The 17467-nt window shown below is 45.7% G+C and overlaps 1 protein-coding gene across 1 annotated transcript in view; it reads left to right on the top strand.

Moving 5' to 3' along the window:
- Positions 1-17467, top strand: part of LAMA1 (laminin subunit alpha 1) — a 979910-nt gene that overhangs the window by 297258 nt on the left and 665185 nt on the right. The window contains exons 14-18 of the mRNA XM_069219856.1: positions 1208-1419; positions 3940-4051; positions 4862-4972; positions 6945-7072; positions 7357-7443. Of these exons, the coding sequence (XP_069075957.1) occupies positions 1208-1419; positions 3940-4051; positions 4862-4972; positions 6945-7072; positions 7357-7443 (650 nt within the window). The remainder of the gene's footprint in view (positions 1-1207; positions 1420-3939; positions 4052-4861; positions 4973-6944; positions 7073-7356; positions 7444-17467) is intronic.

Raw genomic sequence — 17467 nt, 5'->3', positions numbered from 1 at the left:
CAAAGAGACTTTACCAGATATAGTATTGTATTGCCTTCATCTAAGGTCTTGGAACAAACCCTAGACCTGGGCCCATCTTGTGCCTGTGTGTGGCAAGAAGAAGATGTTCTTCCCTCCTTGAGAAGAGTAGCTTCCCTATTACGAGGAAGGTCACTGAAAGGTCACGCTGCTTGAAGCCACATGGTGGTCACATCTGAGAAATCCGCTGTCTCTGGAGTCACTTGGACACCGAAGCCAAGGTTCCCATAACCAAATAGTATTAACCTGTTGGTGGTGTAGGGGGCCTCCTTTTCCTCCATCATTTGCAAGATGAACATGCTGTTGAGCTTTGCTTACCTAATGCTCCTAGTTATTTTCAAGAGTTAGCATTTCTGTTAGATATGCAACACAGGAAATCAGCAAGAGTCAGCAAACCAAATTAATATGGAGAATGCATTATCATGCATAATATACCCCCTACTGTGCATTTCGTTCTCCTTCTAGTCACTATCCTCATCACAGAGTATGGAACTTTTCCCCCTTAAATTCAAATTCTCCGGTGTGTAGAATATGCAGCATGTGTAAGCTTTTTCAGTGCTAAAAGTAACAAGACTTTGCATATGCCATTTATGTAACATGTGACACACCTTTGTGTCACACACAAGTGTGTCTCATCTTCTTCTCTTTTTCTTTTCCGTAGGCCATCATTCTGTCTGTCTGTCTCTCTCTCTCTCACTCTCTCTCTCGCCATTTTCTCTGTCTCTCTCTGTCTGCCTCTCTTCCTCTCTCTGACTTACTTTCTCTTTCTCTACCCTTTTGGTTCTCTTCCTTTCATTAACACCTATGCTATATCCTCTGCTAGTCATTTATCATACTTGTCGTAATCCTGCATCTTTTATAAAATGCAAGCTTCATCGTTCAAGGTTGGGCATTTTACTTCCCACCTCAGACACACCCACTTGATGTCTGTCAGCTGTAATTAATTATGGAAGTACAAAAATAAAACTAATACAGGTGACAGCAATACAGTATAATGAAGCACTAGAAAAATAGCTTTGCAGGGACTCTTAGAAATGTATGGTCTTAAAAGCCTCTTCAATAGATTCAGAAGGATTTTACTGACAGCTTTGCATGTTGCCTAATTATACAAAACACAACCTTGACAAAGATAAATAATTGAAGTATTAATCCACTATCTCCATGAACACTTGTTTCTCTTCTGTTTTAGGGAAATGGACGTTCATTAGGCACACGGTCTGATGGGCTGCTTTTACAGCCGTTTGAGGAGCATGGGGCTGTAGTGGAAATTGTGCCTGAGAACTTTGTAGATTTCTACACAAAAAGGCCAGTAGACCGGGACCTCTTGATGACTGTTTTAGCAAATGTGAATAGCCTCCAGATCCGTGCAAGTTACAGCTCAGCGCAGAAGGCTGTCTACAGGTAAGGGTAACAAAAAGAGGACCTTGTCAATGAATTCAAATCTGTGGGTTTTACTTTCATTTGCCTGGTGATTATATCACTGTTAGACCTTTTATGTTGCTTACAAATACAAGATTTAGCAGCTATAGTGTAACTGTCACTAGCTGGAAATCAAAAACCTCAGAATTGTAAAATTTTCCTCCATTTTTAGAACTTACATTTTTTAGTTGGAATGCCAACTGGGTCGTATTAGAAAATACCATCCTGACACCCCAGAAATGGTTCTGGCCCCCTAGGGTGGGGGCCTTCTGCTCTCAGGAGGCCCACAACAAAAGCCTGTCTGAGAAGAGGGCGTAACACCCCATTCACAGGGTGACCTGCTGATTAGCATTCCTAAGGCAGCAAGCCTCAAAGGGCTGCCACCTTTGAAATGTGAATCTGGCTCCTCTCACAAGAGAGGAAGCCAACCCCTCTGTCCAGAAGCCCAATTGGCACCTGGACAGGTGGGAAAATCAACTAGTCACGTAGGCATGTCACCTCCAGGCTAGAACCACCACTAAGGTGGACTACTGCAAGGTGGACACAATTTTTCAGAGGTAGCCATCTTTGAGATGGCATGCCTATGAATTCTGGGAGAGGGTTATGCCTCAAGAATGGCTCATTTAGGAGGCATGGTGACCTCAAAGGTCAATGGCCCACTGGCTACTACCGTACACACCCCTAACACCCCTACATTCTGTATCTAGTGGAACCCCTGGCCCTGTAGAAGTGTATCCCTTCTGACTTGAAGAAGAAAGACATGACAGAGACGCAAAAGGTAAGATCTGAAGATCCGTGATGGACTCTGCACTAACCCTGCTAACCTGCCTGTGGACTTTGACAATTGAGAGAAAGACGCCTCGTCCTGCAGCTGCTGAAACTTCCAAAATCCTGGATAGACTGATAGGTTTCTCCCCAGCACAAGGAACTCCAGTGGAGTAGTGGAGCTGCGCCCCTGCATCCTTGAAGGCACCCATGAATCACTGAAGAGGACTCCAGACCGCCAAAACCATCTCCGGACAGCACCACTGCACCTGAGCCTCCCATCTCGTGTTGAAGTGGGCCAATAGTGCCAACTTTGTCCCCAGTCTCTCCAGAGACAAAGTCCATTGCGGGTTTCCCCACTGTGACCTTCACAACGACACCTGCAGCCTCTTTGTGCAGGCCCCCACAGCCGTGATGCCTCCAGTGACACCAACCTCGACGGTACACTGCACCTCTGTATCTAGACGCCCCAAACTGAAGAGAAGAGGACCACTGGGGTCTCTGCCTCCCCCAAGGTCGTGAAACTTGAGCCCACTTGTTGGTCCACCTGGACTGGTTCCCCAGTCCACTCCTGAAGCCTGTTTTGTGGGTCCCCTCCTCCGTGACATCTACCGGTGATGCATACCCGACGGTCCAAGAACCCTCTGCATCTGGACGCCCTGGGTCAAGGAACAGAGGGCCACTGGTGTCCCTACGTCCCTAAGCATCACAAGACCTGAGCCCATTGGGAAGCTCACCGAAACTGGAGGCCTAGTCCTAGCCTTCAGCCGCTTTTGGCTTTGACTAATGTCCATAGGAACGCATTGGGCACCCAACGCTGTTTTGCAGTCTGCACCCAGCTGCCACAGTAGCGCTGAGATGTACTGTGGGTGCTGCCTTGGACCTTGCCCACTCCTCACCTTAACCCAAGGAGATTGGTCTTGTATGTCACTGTACTCTACCTGTCTGCAGAACTTGTTTTTCCTCCCAAAGTATAACATTGCCGAACTCAGAAATTGCACTGTGTCCACTTTTCAAAGTGAACATTTAAAAACGTACTTAACGGAATTATTTTTCTCTAATGCTTAAACCTGTATAAATATACTTGCTATTTTTTTGCCTATTGTGTGTATTTGTAGATGTCCTGCACTCCTCTGTGTTAAGCCTAAGGCTGCCCGACCACACTACCCCTAAATAGAGCACTTTGAGATTGCCTAGCAAGCTCTGTCCACTCTCTGGGGAACCACTGGACCTTTTACATGGTATTTGCATACATAAAGGGCCAGCTCCTACACCGTGTTACCCCTTGTACCATGTACTAGAAACTACCAAGTCAGTCAGGCTTTCCCAGTTGGGGACAAGCCAATTAAACATGAATCATTGTAAAGGTCAGAGCACATGCACTGAGGCCTGTTTAGCAGGGCTCAGGTTATTTCAAAGCCATTACACCACTACATAGTAGTCAGATGGGGCAAAGATTTGGGGTAAACCTACAAAAAGCCTTTTCCCTTACAATTAATTTAACAGAAACGGGCAAAAATCAGTGCAGTATTAAGTTATTTTACTTCCAGCAAAAGTATATTGCTTTCAATTTAATGTCTACTGCTGACTCTTACAAACTATGAATGATGAAGATATTAAAACCTAGACATGAGTTAACTATGCTGATTTGATCAGAAATGTTCATCTATCTTCCTGCATACTCTTGGGTTTCTGTTTGACCATTGTAAACATTTCTCCAAATTCCTCCTCTTGCAGATTAAGCTCTGTCTCACTGGACACTGCACGCCCAAATGTGATCGATCTCTTACCTGCTGTGACTGTGGAAAATTGTGAATGTCCTCCTGGTTACACTGGCACTTCCTGTGAGGTACAATCATTTTCACTAGTTTATTAGATTACGATTACAATTTACTCTTAAGAAAAAATGAAGTCAAGGGCTTCAAAATAAAATATTGTGCTCTTGTTAAAAAGGACTTGTAGCAGAATCTTGTTTCTTGGTTTCCTAGACACTTATGATGTGCCTAAAATGGAATTATCTCCAATGCTCCCTCTTGTTTAACAGACTGTAATATTTAATGCCTTTGCAACAAAAAGCTAATCTTCTGATGCCCAGGGACTGCTGTAAATATGCAAGATGAATATTGAGGAGTGATGCATGTTGATGCCTAAAGTGCAGAGAGGCTTTGATGAACTAGTACAGTGTTGGCTGGTGATTCTCCCTGTTGCTCATCCTAAAATCACTTTATAATGTACAGGATCAAGAACAACATGGACAACAGGGCAGTGAGTGGTGCCTTCATGGTTGCAGAGTTCATAATTGGTTAGCAGCATTTTGGGGAAACTAATCTTAAGGCTGTTGGTGCTTTCATGCACCGCTCGTAGATAGTTGCAGAGGTGTGTATTCAGGAAGTAGGACACAGACTGCTCTACTGGACGTAAAAGGTGTCAGTATGTAACCTATTAGCCAAATCATAAATGACAGCTGCCCCTTTCTTAGCTTTCTACTGTCCGGATGAACACTGGCACCTTGCCATGCAGTAGAATATTTTCAAGAGGTTTAAGACACCACGTTACAACACGACGGCATGTCCTCAAGATCACAAATCTGATTGGGGAATGAGATCATGGTGTAATCTAGCTTTTTGATGTAGTTTCTAACTTTGTTTTTATCTTACAGTCTTGTATTTCCGGATATTATCGTGTGGATGGAATCCTGTTTGGAGGTATTTGCCAACCATGTGAATGCAACGGCCATGCAACTGAATGTGATACTAATGGCATGTGCTTTGTAAGTCTGAATTTAATTCATTTATTTTAGCACATGGTTTACAAAAACTCACTGGGCAACTGTGACATTACTAAAGTATAGATAACTGAATGATTAAATGACAATAGGGGACAAGAATGCACTTTTCCTAAGTAGCAATACAATATTAAACACCCAGAACCATAAGAAGCTACAAAACCACACAGACTGTATAACTTCAGTGGAAGGGAATTGTACTAATTCCCTGTCTTAAACGTAGGGATTATTTATGAAAATGAGTTACAAGGTGTGTTTTATTTAAGTACAATTTGTTTGATTATTTGTATAGAATATGTTTTTATTATAAATCATATTCCTCCTATAGAAACAGTACTTGCTTATCAAAGTTGTGTCACAGATTCATGAATACACAAAATGTTCTCAAAATTAATATATACAATCTAAAAACTGCATTTTTACTGAAAACCTTGTGGCCGTCATGAGAGTCTGTATGTGACAAGTGGATTGCTCTGGTAGCGTGTGTTCCAGCCACACAACCAGCAGGATTCATTTTGCAGAATATTGTCTGTGCAGAAAATGCTTGCTTGTATCAATTATTGTTTGTCTCTGGTGCAGCACACTTTTAACTGGACAGTGCTGATCTTCCTTAAGGAACCCTCAGCTGTGACAATGGGCAACTGAGACATTGTGTCCTCATGCCTTTAACTGTAGCGAGTATAAATAGGTCCCAATAGAAAGGGGTCAGTGTCTCTATTTGTATTACCTGAGTGCATATTTGAACCAAATACACCTTTTTGAACTTGGTCCTCTTTTCTAAGCTCTATTTCTGTGGGACTCTGAATAAGGTGAGGGACTGAACTTACCTTGGACGATGTGCATTCGCATATATTGAATATTAAAATATCTCTAAAATTGTGTGTTCATGTTTTTAGGTTATGTAATTACTGATCATGCATATTATACTGCAAAAACAATGTAGAATAATTGGTAAGTATGTACCCTGATGTCAGATACAAGTTTGGTGATTGGCACAATATGAAATTAGGCATTGAGCTATGACCGATTGTGGTATCTCTATGTATGTTATTTATATTACTGCAGTCCTAATAGTACTTAAGTAGGGAAGAAAACCCGTCTTTTTAACCACTGATCAGTGCAGCAGGTAACACATAGACTAAAAGTTGTGCTTGTTCGCTCAATAAGTCCGCTTCAACACTCATCCTACGAAAGTACCATTTAATGGTAGCCTCATTCACTAAGGTGGTTACTTATGAATACATGTTTTCTTTTATCAATTCCACTCCATGAGATAGAGATACCCACTACAACCCGGTGCCATGGGCTTCACTACTAAGAACAACATCCTTGATATAATGCTCCTAAATATTGATACATATGTTCAATTTTCCACCTACGTAGCTAGCTGCCTTGACTTTTTTGTTCTTCCTTCAATTTAAAATCGGTATTCAAGTATCACCAGATTACCCTGAAAGCTTGTCTGTCACAGACTGACATAGATTTTTCATTTTGTTCAAACATTTGGTTCAAAACATAGCCATACATGGAAACCTTTTAACATCCAATCCATTGTGTCTTTTACATTTTGCCCAAACCTCTACATGACTCCTGCTCTACAAGCAGCCTCTCAGTCACCTCTTTCAAACCAAAACATTTACAGCTCCTATTGTTGCATGTGCAAGAGAATCAATATACTAACACTTGCTCGGTATACTATGGTTCTCACAGATTCATAACTTCGACAACAAGTATTTATAGCTTAAAATACACTGGTAGTAAAACTTATAATATTTGCACCAGATGATTTACTCCTTTTTAAGTTTCTATCAAGGGTGATTGTTTAAGTTTCTATAATGGTGATCATCAAATTCGCTGAAATATTGTATCATGAATTCGTTTTCCGCTTTCTACAAAAAAATTCGGAAAAACATTTTCCATTCTGGGTAACATTAAAATAAATGTTTTTGTATGCTAGGATTGTCAGTATAACACCACCGGACATCACTGTTCTCAGTGCTCCCCAGGCTTTTATGGTACTCCTTCCAAGGGAACACCTGATGACTGCCAGCCCTGTGCTTGTCCACTGAACACTGCATCAAACAAGTGAGTACAAATGTGTGGCACCTGCTGAAGCTTCAGCTGGGACCCTTGTTAAACAAGGATCGACGTAAACTGTAGTAGGAACATATGATAACTCAAAATTAATTTTCAGTTTATTGAGTTGGGAGTTTACTGACTTAAAAATCATTATATTCTCACTTACTTTTATGATGGAAGCACTTCTACAATAGTCCATTTAAATGCCATTTATTTGTAGACCATACTCTCAATTTAGGTTCACAATAGAGAGCTTTACCTATTTCAACACCATAAGATTTTTTTTTCAGCTTCAGCCCAACTTGCCACTTGGACAAGGGAGGTGAAGTTATCTGTGACAAGTGCCCTCCAGAATACACAGGTTCTCGGTGTGAAAGGTAAGTTTTGTATCTAGCAAAATTCTTTATCCGCATAGAAACTCTAGTCTGTTATTAACTTCTGTAAAAAATAAAATGTAACTCCAACACTATACTGAATGCATGGATATTCCTTTAAGGTAAGAACATTTTGTATATTTTACTCCTACTTCTGGCTCTATCTACCAATAGATGATGGAAATGGCCAGAGCAAAAACCTATTTATTTGTTTATATATTTATTATATCATGCAAACCATGGAGTAAACAGTAACTAGCTGCAAGAATTTATCAGCAAAAATGGTAATCTAACAAAACTATCAGAAAAAAGGCCATATTACGTGTTTTTCAAATGGTCATTAAATATTGTTCCTTTCTAATCTTGTTCAGCAGTAGGTTCAGTAATTTAGGACCAAGCACTGACAATCTCCTTTCTCTCTGAGTTGTGCATTTTGTACTGGGAGCAACTAGATGAAATATTTCGGAGGGCTGCAATGAACTACTAGCAGGGAGGAGTCTAGATAGCTCCTAATATATTTAAATAAAAGACTAAAGATTTGAAAGTTTAGTCTGACATTAATAGGAAGCTGGTATAAAGATTTCTAAAAATCTGAATAGAAAATGCTATTTTTCAGTACATTCCAGGTGAGCACTTCCCTTCAGGGTATTACGGACACTGTTTCCAGCCCTGGATGTTTATGTGTTAGCTTAATGAATGTTGGATGTTGTAGTCTTGTTTTGCTTCTATTGATCTATCAGTAGCTGAAAATTTACTGTGGCTTTATGACTTGACAAGTGACAGTCTATTACATGTATAGGGACCCCCTGAAATACTTACTGGTTGCTGGGGCATGGGAAACAAACTCAATATACAAAAGAAAAAAAAAAACACCGGCAACCAAATGTAAATTACTCTATTCATTATTATATATAGAGTGTCATGGCTCAGACAGTTGTAAGGAAATGCCTCCTTGGCATGGTTACCCCCTGACTTTTTGCCTTTGCTGATGCTAAGTTTTGATTTGAAAGTGTGCTGAGGCCTGCTAACCAGGCCCCAGCACCAGTGTTCTTTCCCTAACCTGTACTTTTGTTTCCACAATTGGCACACCCTGGCATCCAGGTAAGTCCCTTGTAACTGGTACCCCTGGTACCAAGGGCCCTGATGCCAGGGAAGGTCTCGAAGGGCTGCAGCATATCTTATGCCACCCTGGGGACCCCTCTCTCAGCACAGACACACTGCTTGCCAGCTTGTGTGTGCTGGTGAGGACAAAATGAGTAAGTCGACATGGCACTCCCCTCAGGGTGCCATGCCAACCTCACACTGCCTATGCAGTATAGATAAGTCACCCCTCTAGCAGGCCTTACAGCCCTAAGGCAGGGTGCACTATACAATAGGTGAGGGCACCAGTGCATGAGCACTGTGCCCCTACAGTGTCTAAGCAAAACCTTAAACATTGTAAGTGCAGGGTAGCCATAAGAGTATATGGTCTGGGAGTCTGTCATGCACGAACTCCACAGCACCATAATGGCTACACTGAAAACTGTGAAATGAAGTTTGGTATCAAACTTCTCAGCACAATAAATGCACACTGATGCCAGTGTACATTTTATTGTAGCATACACCCCAGAGGGCACCTTAGAGGTGCCCCCTGAAACCTTAACCAACTACCCGTGTAGGCTGACGGATTTTAACAGCCTGCCACACTCGAGACATGTTGCTGGCCACATGGGGAGAGTGCCTTTGTCACTCTGTGGCTAGTAACAAAGCCTGTACTGGGTGGAGATGCTTATCACCTCCCCCTTGCAGGAACTGTAACACCTGGCGGTGAGCCTCAAAGGCTCACCCCCTTTGTTACAGCACCCCAGGGCATTCCAGCTAGTGGAGTTGCCCGCCCCCTCCGGCCACGGCCCCACTCTTGGCGGCAAGGCCGGAGGAGATAATGAGAAAAACAAGGAGGAGTCACTGGCCAGTCAGGACAGCCCCTAAGGCAACCTGAGCTGAGGTGACTCTGACTTTTAGAAATCCTCCATCTTGCGGATGGAGGATTCCCCCAATAGGGATAGGAATGTGACCCCCTCCCCTTGGGAGGAGGCACAAAGAGGGTGTAGCAACCCTCAGGGCTAGTAGCCATTGGCTACTGCCCTCCCAGACCTAAACACACCCCTAAATTCTGTATTTAGGGGCTCCCCAGAACCTAGGAAACTAGATTCCTGCAACCTAAGAAGAAGAGGACTGCTAAGCTGAAAAATCCTGCAGAGAAGACGGAGACACCAACTGCTTTGGCCCCATCTCTACCAGCCTGTCTCCCCACTTCTAAAGACACTGCTCAAGGAACGCTTTCCCCAGTGACTAGCGACCTCGGAATCCTCAGAGGACTGCCCTGCTCTAGAAAGACCAAGAACTCCTGAGGACGGCGGCCCTGTTCACCCAAGACTGCAACTTTGTTACAAAGGAGCAACCTTAAAACAACTTGCGTTTCCCGCCGGAAGCGTGAGACTTGCTACTCTGCACCCGACGCCCCCGGCTCGACTTGTGGAGAACAATCACTTCAGGGAGGACTCCCCGGCGACTGCGAGACCGTGAGTAGCCAGAGTTGCCCCCCCCTGAGCCCCCACAGCGACGCCTGCAGAGGGAATCCAGAGGCTCCCCCTGACCGCGACTGCCTGCTCCTCAGATCCCGACGCCTGGTAAAGACTCTGCACCCGCAGCCCCCAGGACCTGAAGGATCCGAACTCCAGTGCAGGAGTGACCCCCAGGAGGCCCACTCCCTTGCCCAGGCGGAGGCTACCCCGAGGAGCCCCCCCTTGCCTGCCTGCATCGCTGAAGAGAACCCTTGGTCTCCCATTGAAACCTATTGAAAACACGACGCGTGTTTGCACACTGCACCCGGCTGCCTCCGTGCTGCTGAGGGTGTACTTTCTGTGCTGACTTGTGTCCCCCTAGGTGCCCTAGTAAACCCCCCCTGGTCTGCCCTCCGAAGACGCAGGTACTTACCTGCTGGCAGACTGGAACCGGGGCACCCCCTTCTCCATTGAAGCCTATGCGTTTTGGGCACTACTTTGACCTCTGCACCTGACCGGCCCTGAGCTGCTGGTGTGGTAACTTTGGGGTTGCTCTGAACCCCCAACGGTGGGCTACCTTGGACCCAAACTTGAACCCCGTAGGTGGTTTACTTACCTACAAGAACTAACAATTACTTACCTCCCCTAGGAACTGTGTTAATTGCACTGTGTCTAGTTTTAAAATAGCTATATGTGTTTTATTTGAAAAGTATATATGCTATTGTGATTATTCAAAGTTCCTAAAGTACTTGCCTGCAATACCTTTCATGCAAAGTATTACATGTAGAATTTGAACCTGTGGTTCTTAAAATAAACTAAGAAAATATATTTTTCTATACAAAAACCTATTGGCCTGGAATTGTCTCTGAGTGTGTGTTCCTCATTTATTGCCTGTGTGTGTACAACAAATGCTTAAAACTACTCCTTTGATAAGCCTACTGCTCGGCCACACTACCACAAAATAGAGCATTAGTATTATCTCTTTTTACCACTATCTTACCTCTAAGGGGAACCCTTGGACTCTGTGCATACTATTCCTTACTTTGAAATAGTGCGTACAGAGCCAACTTCCTACATTGGTGGATCAGCGGTGGGGTACAAGACTTTGCATTTGCTGGACTACTCAGCCAATACCTGATCACACGACAATTAGAAATAGATTATTGCAATTTGAACTATTTTTCAAAATTCTTAAAAGTCCTGCTAGGGCCTGTGCTAGTCCCTGTTAGCATTTCTTTTAGAGTTTAAAAGTTTTGTGAAAGTTTGAATTAAGTTCTAGAAATAGTTTTAGATTCTTAGGTCCCGCCGACAAATGACCGCACCGCGGTCAAAAGACCGCGGCGGCCATTCATACATTTCCGCTGGGCCGGCGGGCGCTCTCCAAAAGAGCGCCCGCCGGCCCAGCGGAAATGCCCCTGCAACGAGGATGCCGGCTCCGAATGGAGCCGGCGGAGTTGCAGGGGTGCGACGGGTGCAGTGGCACCCGTCGCGATTTTCACTGTCTGCTCAGCAGACAGTGAAAATCATGGTGGGGCCCTGTTAGGGGGCCCCTGCACTGCCCATGCCTCGGGCACGACACCCGTTACCGCCAGCCTATTCCTGCCGGTGAAAACCGCCAGGAACAGGCTGGCGGTAAGGGGGTCGGAATCCCCATGGCGGCGCTGCTTACAGCGCCGCCATGGGGATTCCCTGGGCCAGGGGAAAACCGTCGGGAAACGCAGGTTCCCCTTTTCTGACCGCGGCGTTACCGCCGCGGTCAGAATGGCCCTGGAAGCACCGCCAGCCTGTTGGCGGTGCTTCCTCTGCCCTCTGCCCTGACGGTGTTACACCGCCAGGGTTAGAATGAGGGCCATAATGTCTAGTGCAGAAGAGAATGTGATGGAACTCAACATCACCCCTTACCTCCACCTTAAGATGAATTGCTAAGGTCTCTCTGCAAAATAAAGAAAATACCAGTTGGCCTAAGACCTTCCAAACTACAGCTCCAGGAGCTGCTGGCAGAGTTTGAGAAAGCCAACCCCTCTAAGGATGACCTCCCAGAGGATGAAGTTAGTGACTTGGAGGAGACTTCCGCCCCTCCAGTCCTAATTAGGGAGATCAGGGCCCCTCAAGCCCTGTCTCCAACTATAATAGTCAGAGATGCTGCTTCCCTCACAGGAGGGTCCAGCACCTCTGTAATCTTTGAGGAGAGCCTCAATGAAGATGACCTCCTGTTAGCCAGGATGGCCAAAAGATTGGCTTTAGAGAGACAGCTCCTAGTCATAGAAAGGGAAAGACAAGAGATGGGTTTTGGTCCCATCCATGGTGGCAGCAACATAGATAGGGTCAGAGATTCTCCTGACATGTTGAATATCCCTAAAGGGATTGTAACTAAATATGAAGATGGTGATGACATCACCAAATGGTTCAAAGCTTTTGAGAGGGCTTGTGCAACCAGAAAAGTGAACAGATCTCACTGGGGTGCTCTCCTTTGGGAAATGTTCACTGGAAAGTGTAGGGATAGACTCCTCACACTCTCTGGAAAAGATGCAGAATCTTATGACCTCATGAAGGGAACCCTGATTGAGGGCTTTGGATTCTCCACTGAGTAGTATAGAATTAGATTCAGGGGGGCTCAAAAAACCTCGAGCCAGACCTGGGTTGATTTTGTGGACTACTCAGTGAAAACACTGGATGGTTGGATTCAAGGCAGTGGTGTAAATGATTATGATGGGCTGTACAATTTATTTGTGAAGGAACACCTATTAAGTAATTGTTCAAATGATAAACTGCATCAGCATCTGGTAGACCTAGGACCAATTTCTCCCCAAGAATTGGGAAAGAAGGCGGACCATTGGGTCAAGACTAGGGTGACCAAGACTTCCACAGGGGGTGACCAAGAGAAAGGGGTCACAAAGCCTCCCCAGGGGAAGAGTGTTGAGACATCCAAAAACAAAAATAGTAAAGAGTCTTCTACAGGCCCCCAAAAACCTGCACAGGAGGGTGGGCCCGAGCCTCTTCACAAAACAATTTTGGGTACAAGGGTAAAAACTTTGATCCCAAAAAGGCCTGGTGTCGTAGCTGTAATCAGCCTGGACACCAAACTGGAGACATGGCCTGTCCCAAGAAAAGTACCACTTCTAACTCCACTCCAGCTAACACTGGAATGGCTAGTCTCCAAGTGGGATAAACAGTGTGCCCAGAGCAAATCAGGTGTCACACTGAAGCTACATTAGTCTCTGAGGGTGGGGTGGATTTAGCCACACTGGCTGCCTGGCCTACTAACATGCAAAAATACAGGCAGCAGCTCTTAATTAATGGGACAAGTAAAGAAGGCCTGAGGGATACAGGTGCCAGTGTCACCATGGTGACAGAGAAACTGGTTTCCCCTGGTCAATACCTGGCTGGACAAACTTATCCAGTCACCAACGCTGACAATCAGACTTAAGTACATCCCATGGCTATGGTAACTTTAGAGTGGGGAGAGGGTCAATGGCCTGAAACAGGTGGTGGTCTCCTCAAATATCCCAGTAGACTGTTTGCTTGGAAATGACCTGGAGTCCTCAGCATGGGCTGAGGTAGAACTGAAAACCCATGCAGCCATGCTGGGTATCCCTGAACTGGTGTGTGTCAAGACAAGGGCACAGTGCAAGGCTCAGGGTGAAAAAGTAGAGTTGGAGCCTGGAAAAAGGGCCCAGCCTACCAAGAGAAAAGGAAAGACAACTGGGAAACCAGCTGCAACACAACAACACAAAGAGAACCTCTCTTCCCAAGAAGAAGTTCTGCCCTCTGAGGGAACTGAGCCTCTGGAGTTAGAACCTTATCAGGTTGAGCTCTTAGGCCCAGGGGGACCCTCAAGGGAGCAGTTGTGTAAGGGGCAAGAAACCTGTCCCTCTCTTGAAGGCCTTAGGCAGCAAGCTGCTGAAGAGTCCAATGGCAAGAAAACTGGAACACATAGGGTCTATTGGGAAGATGGACTCCTTTACACTGAGGCAAGAGATCCCAAACCTGGTGCCACTAGGAGAGTGGTAGTGCCTCAGGAGTTTAGGGAGTTCATACTGACCTTAGCCCATGATATTCCTCTTGCTAGGCATTTCGGACAAACCAAGACGTGGGAGAGACTAGTCAACCACTTCTATTGGCCCAGCATGTCCCAGAAGGTCAAGGAGTTTTGTGTCTCCTGTACCACCTGTCAAGCCAGTGGTAAGACAGGTGGACACCCAAAGGCCCCCCTCATTCCACTTCCAGTGGTGGGGGTCCACTTTGAAAGAGTGGGTGTGGACATAGTGGGTCCACTTGAACCTCCCACAGCCTCAGGGAACATGTACATACTAGTAGGAGTGGATCATGCTACTAGATACCCTGAAGCTATTCCCCTTAGGTCGACTACTGCCCCTGCAGTAGCCAAGGTCCTCATTGGTATTTTTACCAGAGTGGGTTTTCCTAAGGAGGTGGTGTCTGACAGAGGTACCAACTTCATGTCAGCATACCTGAAACACATGTGAAATGAGTGTGGAGTGACTTATAAATTCACTACACCATACCATCCACAAACTAATGGCCTTGTTGAGAGATTCAACAAGACATTAAAAGGCATGATCATGGAGCTCCCTGAAAAACTCAAAAGGAGATGGGATGTCCTCTTGCCATATTTGCTTTTCGCTTACAGAGAGGTGCCTCAGAAGGGAGTAGGGTTCTCACCCTTTGAACTTCTGTTTGGCCACCCTGTAAGGGGACCACTAGCTCTTGTGAAAGAAGGCTGGGAAAGACCTCTTCATGAGCCTAAGCAAGATATAGTGGACTATGTACTTGGCCTACGTTCAAGGATGGCAGAGTACATGGAAAAGGCAAGTAAAAACCTTGAGGCCAGCCAACAGCTCCAGAAGTTTTGGTATGACCAAAAGGCTGCAATGGTTGAATTTCAACCAGGGCAGAAAGTCTGGGTTCTGGAGCCTGTGGCTCCCAGGGCACTTCAGGACAAATGGAGTGGCCCTTACCCAGTGCTAGAAAAGAAGAGTCAGGTCACCTACCTGGTGGACCTAGGCACTAACAGGAGCCCCAAGAGGGTGATCCATGTGAACCGCCTTAAGCTCTTCCATGACAGGGCTGATGTGAATCTGTTGATGGTAACAGATGAGGACCAGGAAGCTGAGAGTGAACCTCTCCCTGATCTCCTCTCCACAAACCCTAAAGATGGCTCAGTTGATGGAGTGATCTACTCAGACACCCTCTCTAGCCAACAGCAATCTGATTGTAGGAACGTCCTGCAACAGTTTGCTGAGCTCTTTTCCCTAACCCCTGGTCAGACACACCTGTGTACCCATGATGTGGACACAGGAGACAGCATGCCTGTCAAAAACAAAATATTCAGACAGTCTGACCAAGTTAAGGAAAGCATCAAGGTGGAAGTCCACAAGATGCTGGAATTGGGAGTCATTGAGCACTCTGACAGCCCCTGGGCTAGCCTAGTGGTCTTAGTCCCCAAACCTCACACCAAAGATGGAAAAAGAGAGATGAGGTTTTGTGTGGATTAAAGAGGACTTAATTCTGTCACCAAGACAGATGCCCATCCCATTCCAAGGGCTGATGAACTGATTGATAAATTAGGTGCTGCCAAATTCTTAAGTACCTTTGACTTAACAGCAGGGTACTGGCAAATCAAAATGGCACCAGGAGCAAAAGAAAATACAGCATTCTCCACACCTGATGGGCATTATCAGTTTACTGTTATGCCCTTTGGTTTAAAGAATGCCCCTGCCACCTTCCAAAGGTTGGTGAATCAAGTCCTTGCTGGCTTGGAGTCCTTTAGTGCAGCTTATCTTGACGATATTTCTGTCTTTAGCTCAAGCTGGCAGGATCACCTTGTCCACCTGAAGAAGGTTTTGAAGGCTCTGCAATCAGCAGGCCTCTCTATCAAGGCATCCAAATGCCAGATAGGGCAGGGAACTGTGGTTTACTTGGGACACCTTGTAGGTGGAGGCCAAGTTCAGCCACTCCAGCCTAAGATCCAGACTATTCTGGACTGGGCGGCTCCAAAAACCCAGACTCAAGTCAGGGCATTCCTTGGCTTGACTGGGTACCCCAGGAGGTTTGTGAAGGGATATGGATCCATAGTGACAGCCCTCACAGAACATACCTCCAAGAAAATGCCCAAGAAGGTAAACAGGACTGTAGAATGCCAACAGGCCTTTGACACCCTGAAACAAGCAATGTGCACAGCACCAGTTCTAAAAGCTCCAGATTACTCCAAGCAGTTCATTGTACAGACAGATTCCTCTGAACATGGGATAGGGGCAAACAAATGAAGATGGCCTTGACCAGCCTGTTGCTTTCATTAGCAGGAGGTTACTCCCCAGGGAGCAGAGTTGGAGTGCCATTGAGAGGGAGGCCTTTGCTGTGGTTTGGTCCCTGAAGAAGCTGAGACCATACCTCTTTGGTACTCACTTTGCAGTTCAAACTGACCACAGACCTCTCAGATGGCTGATGCAAATGAAAGGTGAAATTCCAAAACTGTTGAGGTGGTCCATCTCCCTACAGGAAATGGACTTTATAGTGGAACACAGACCTGGGACTGCCCATGCCAATGCAGATGGCCTTTCCAGGTTCTTCCACTTAGAAAATTAAGACTCTCTTGGGAAAGGTTAGTCTCATCCTCTTTCGTTTGGGGGGTGGGTTGTATAAGGAAATGCCTCCTTGGCATGGTTACCCCCTGACTTTTTGCCTTTGCTGATGCTAAGTTTTGATTTGAAAGTGTGCTGAGGCCTGCTAACCAGGCCCCAGCACCAGTGTTCTTTCCCTAACCTGTACTTTTGTTTCCACAATTGGCACACCCTGGCATCCAGGTAAGTCCCTTGTAACTGCTACCCCTGGTACCAAGGGCCCTGATGCCAGGGAAGGTCTCGAAGGGCTGCAGCATATCTTATGCCACCCTGGGGACCCCTCACTCAGCACAGACACACTGCTTGCCAGCTTGTGTGTGCTGGTGAGGACAAAACAAGTAAGTCGACATGGCACTCCCCTCAGGGTGCCATGCCAACCTCACACTGCCTATGCAGTATAGATAAGTCACCCCTCTAGCAGGCCTTACAGCCCTAAGGCAGGGTGCTCTATACCATAGGTGAGGGCACCAGTGCATTGGCACTGTGCCCCTACAGTGTCTAAGCAAAACCTTAGACATTGTAAGTGCAAGGTAGCCATAAGAGTATATGGTCTGGGAGTCTGTCATGCACGAACTCCACAGCACCATAATGGCTACACTGAAAACTGTGACGTTTGGTATCAAACTTCTCAGCACAATAAATGCACACTGATGCCAGTGTACATTTTATTGTAGCATATATCCCAGAGGGCACCTTAGAGGTGTCCCCTGAAACCTTAACCAACTACCCGTGTAGGCTGACTGCTTTTAACAGCCTGCCACACTCGAGACATGTTGCTGGCCACATGGGGAGAGTGCCTTTGTCACTCTGTGGCTAGTAACAAAGCCTGTACTGGGTGGAGATGCT

The sequence above is a fragment of the Pleurodeles waltl genome, chromosome 2_2, assembly GCF_031143425.1.
Source record: "Pleurodeles waltl isolate 20211129_DDA chromosome 2_2, aPleWal1.hap1.20221129, whole genome shotgun sequence".
Lineage (NCBI taxonomy): Eukaryota > Metazoa > Chordata > Amphibia > Caudata > Salamandridae > Pleurodeles > Pleurodeles waltl.
Note: the sequence above shows the minus strand (reverse complement) of the source record. Positions and strands in the feature narration are given on the sequence as shown.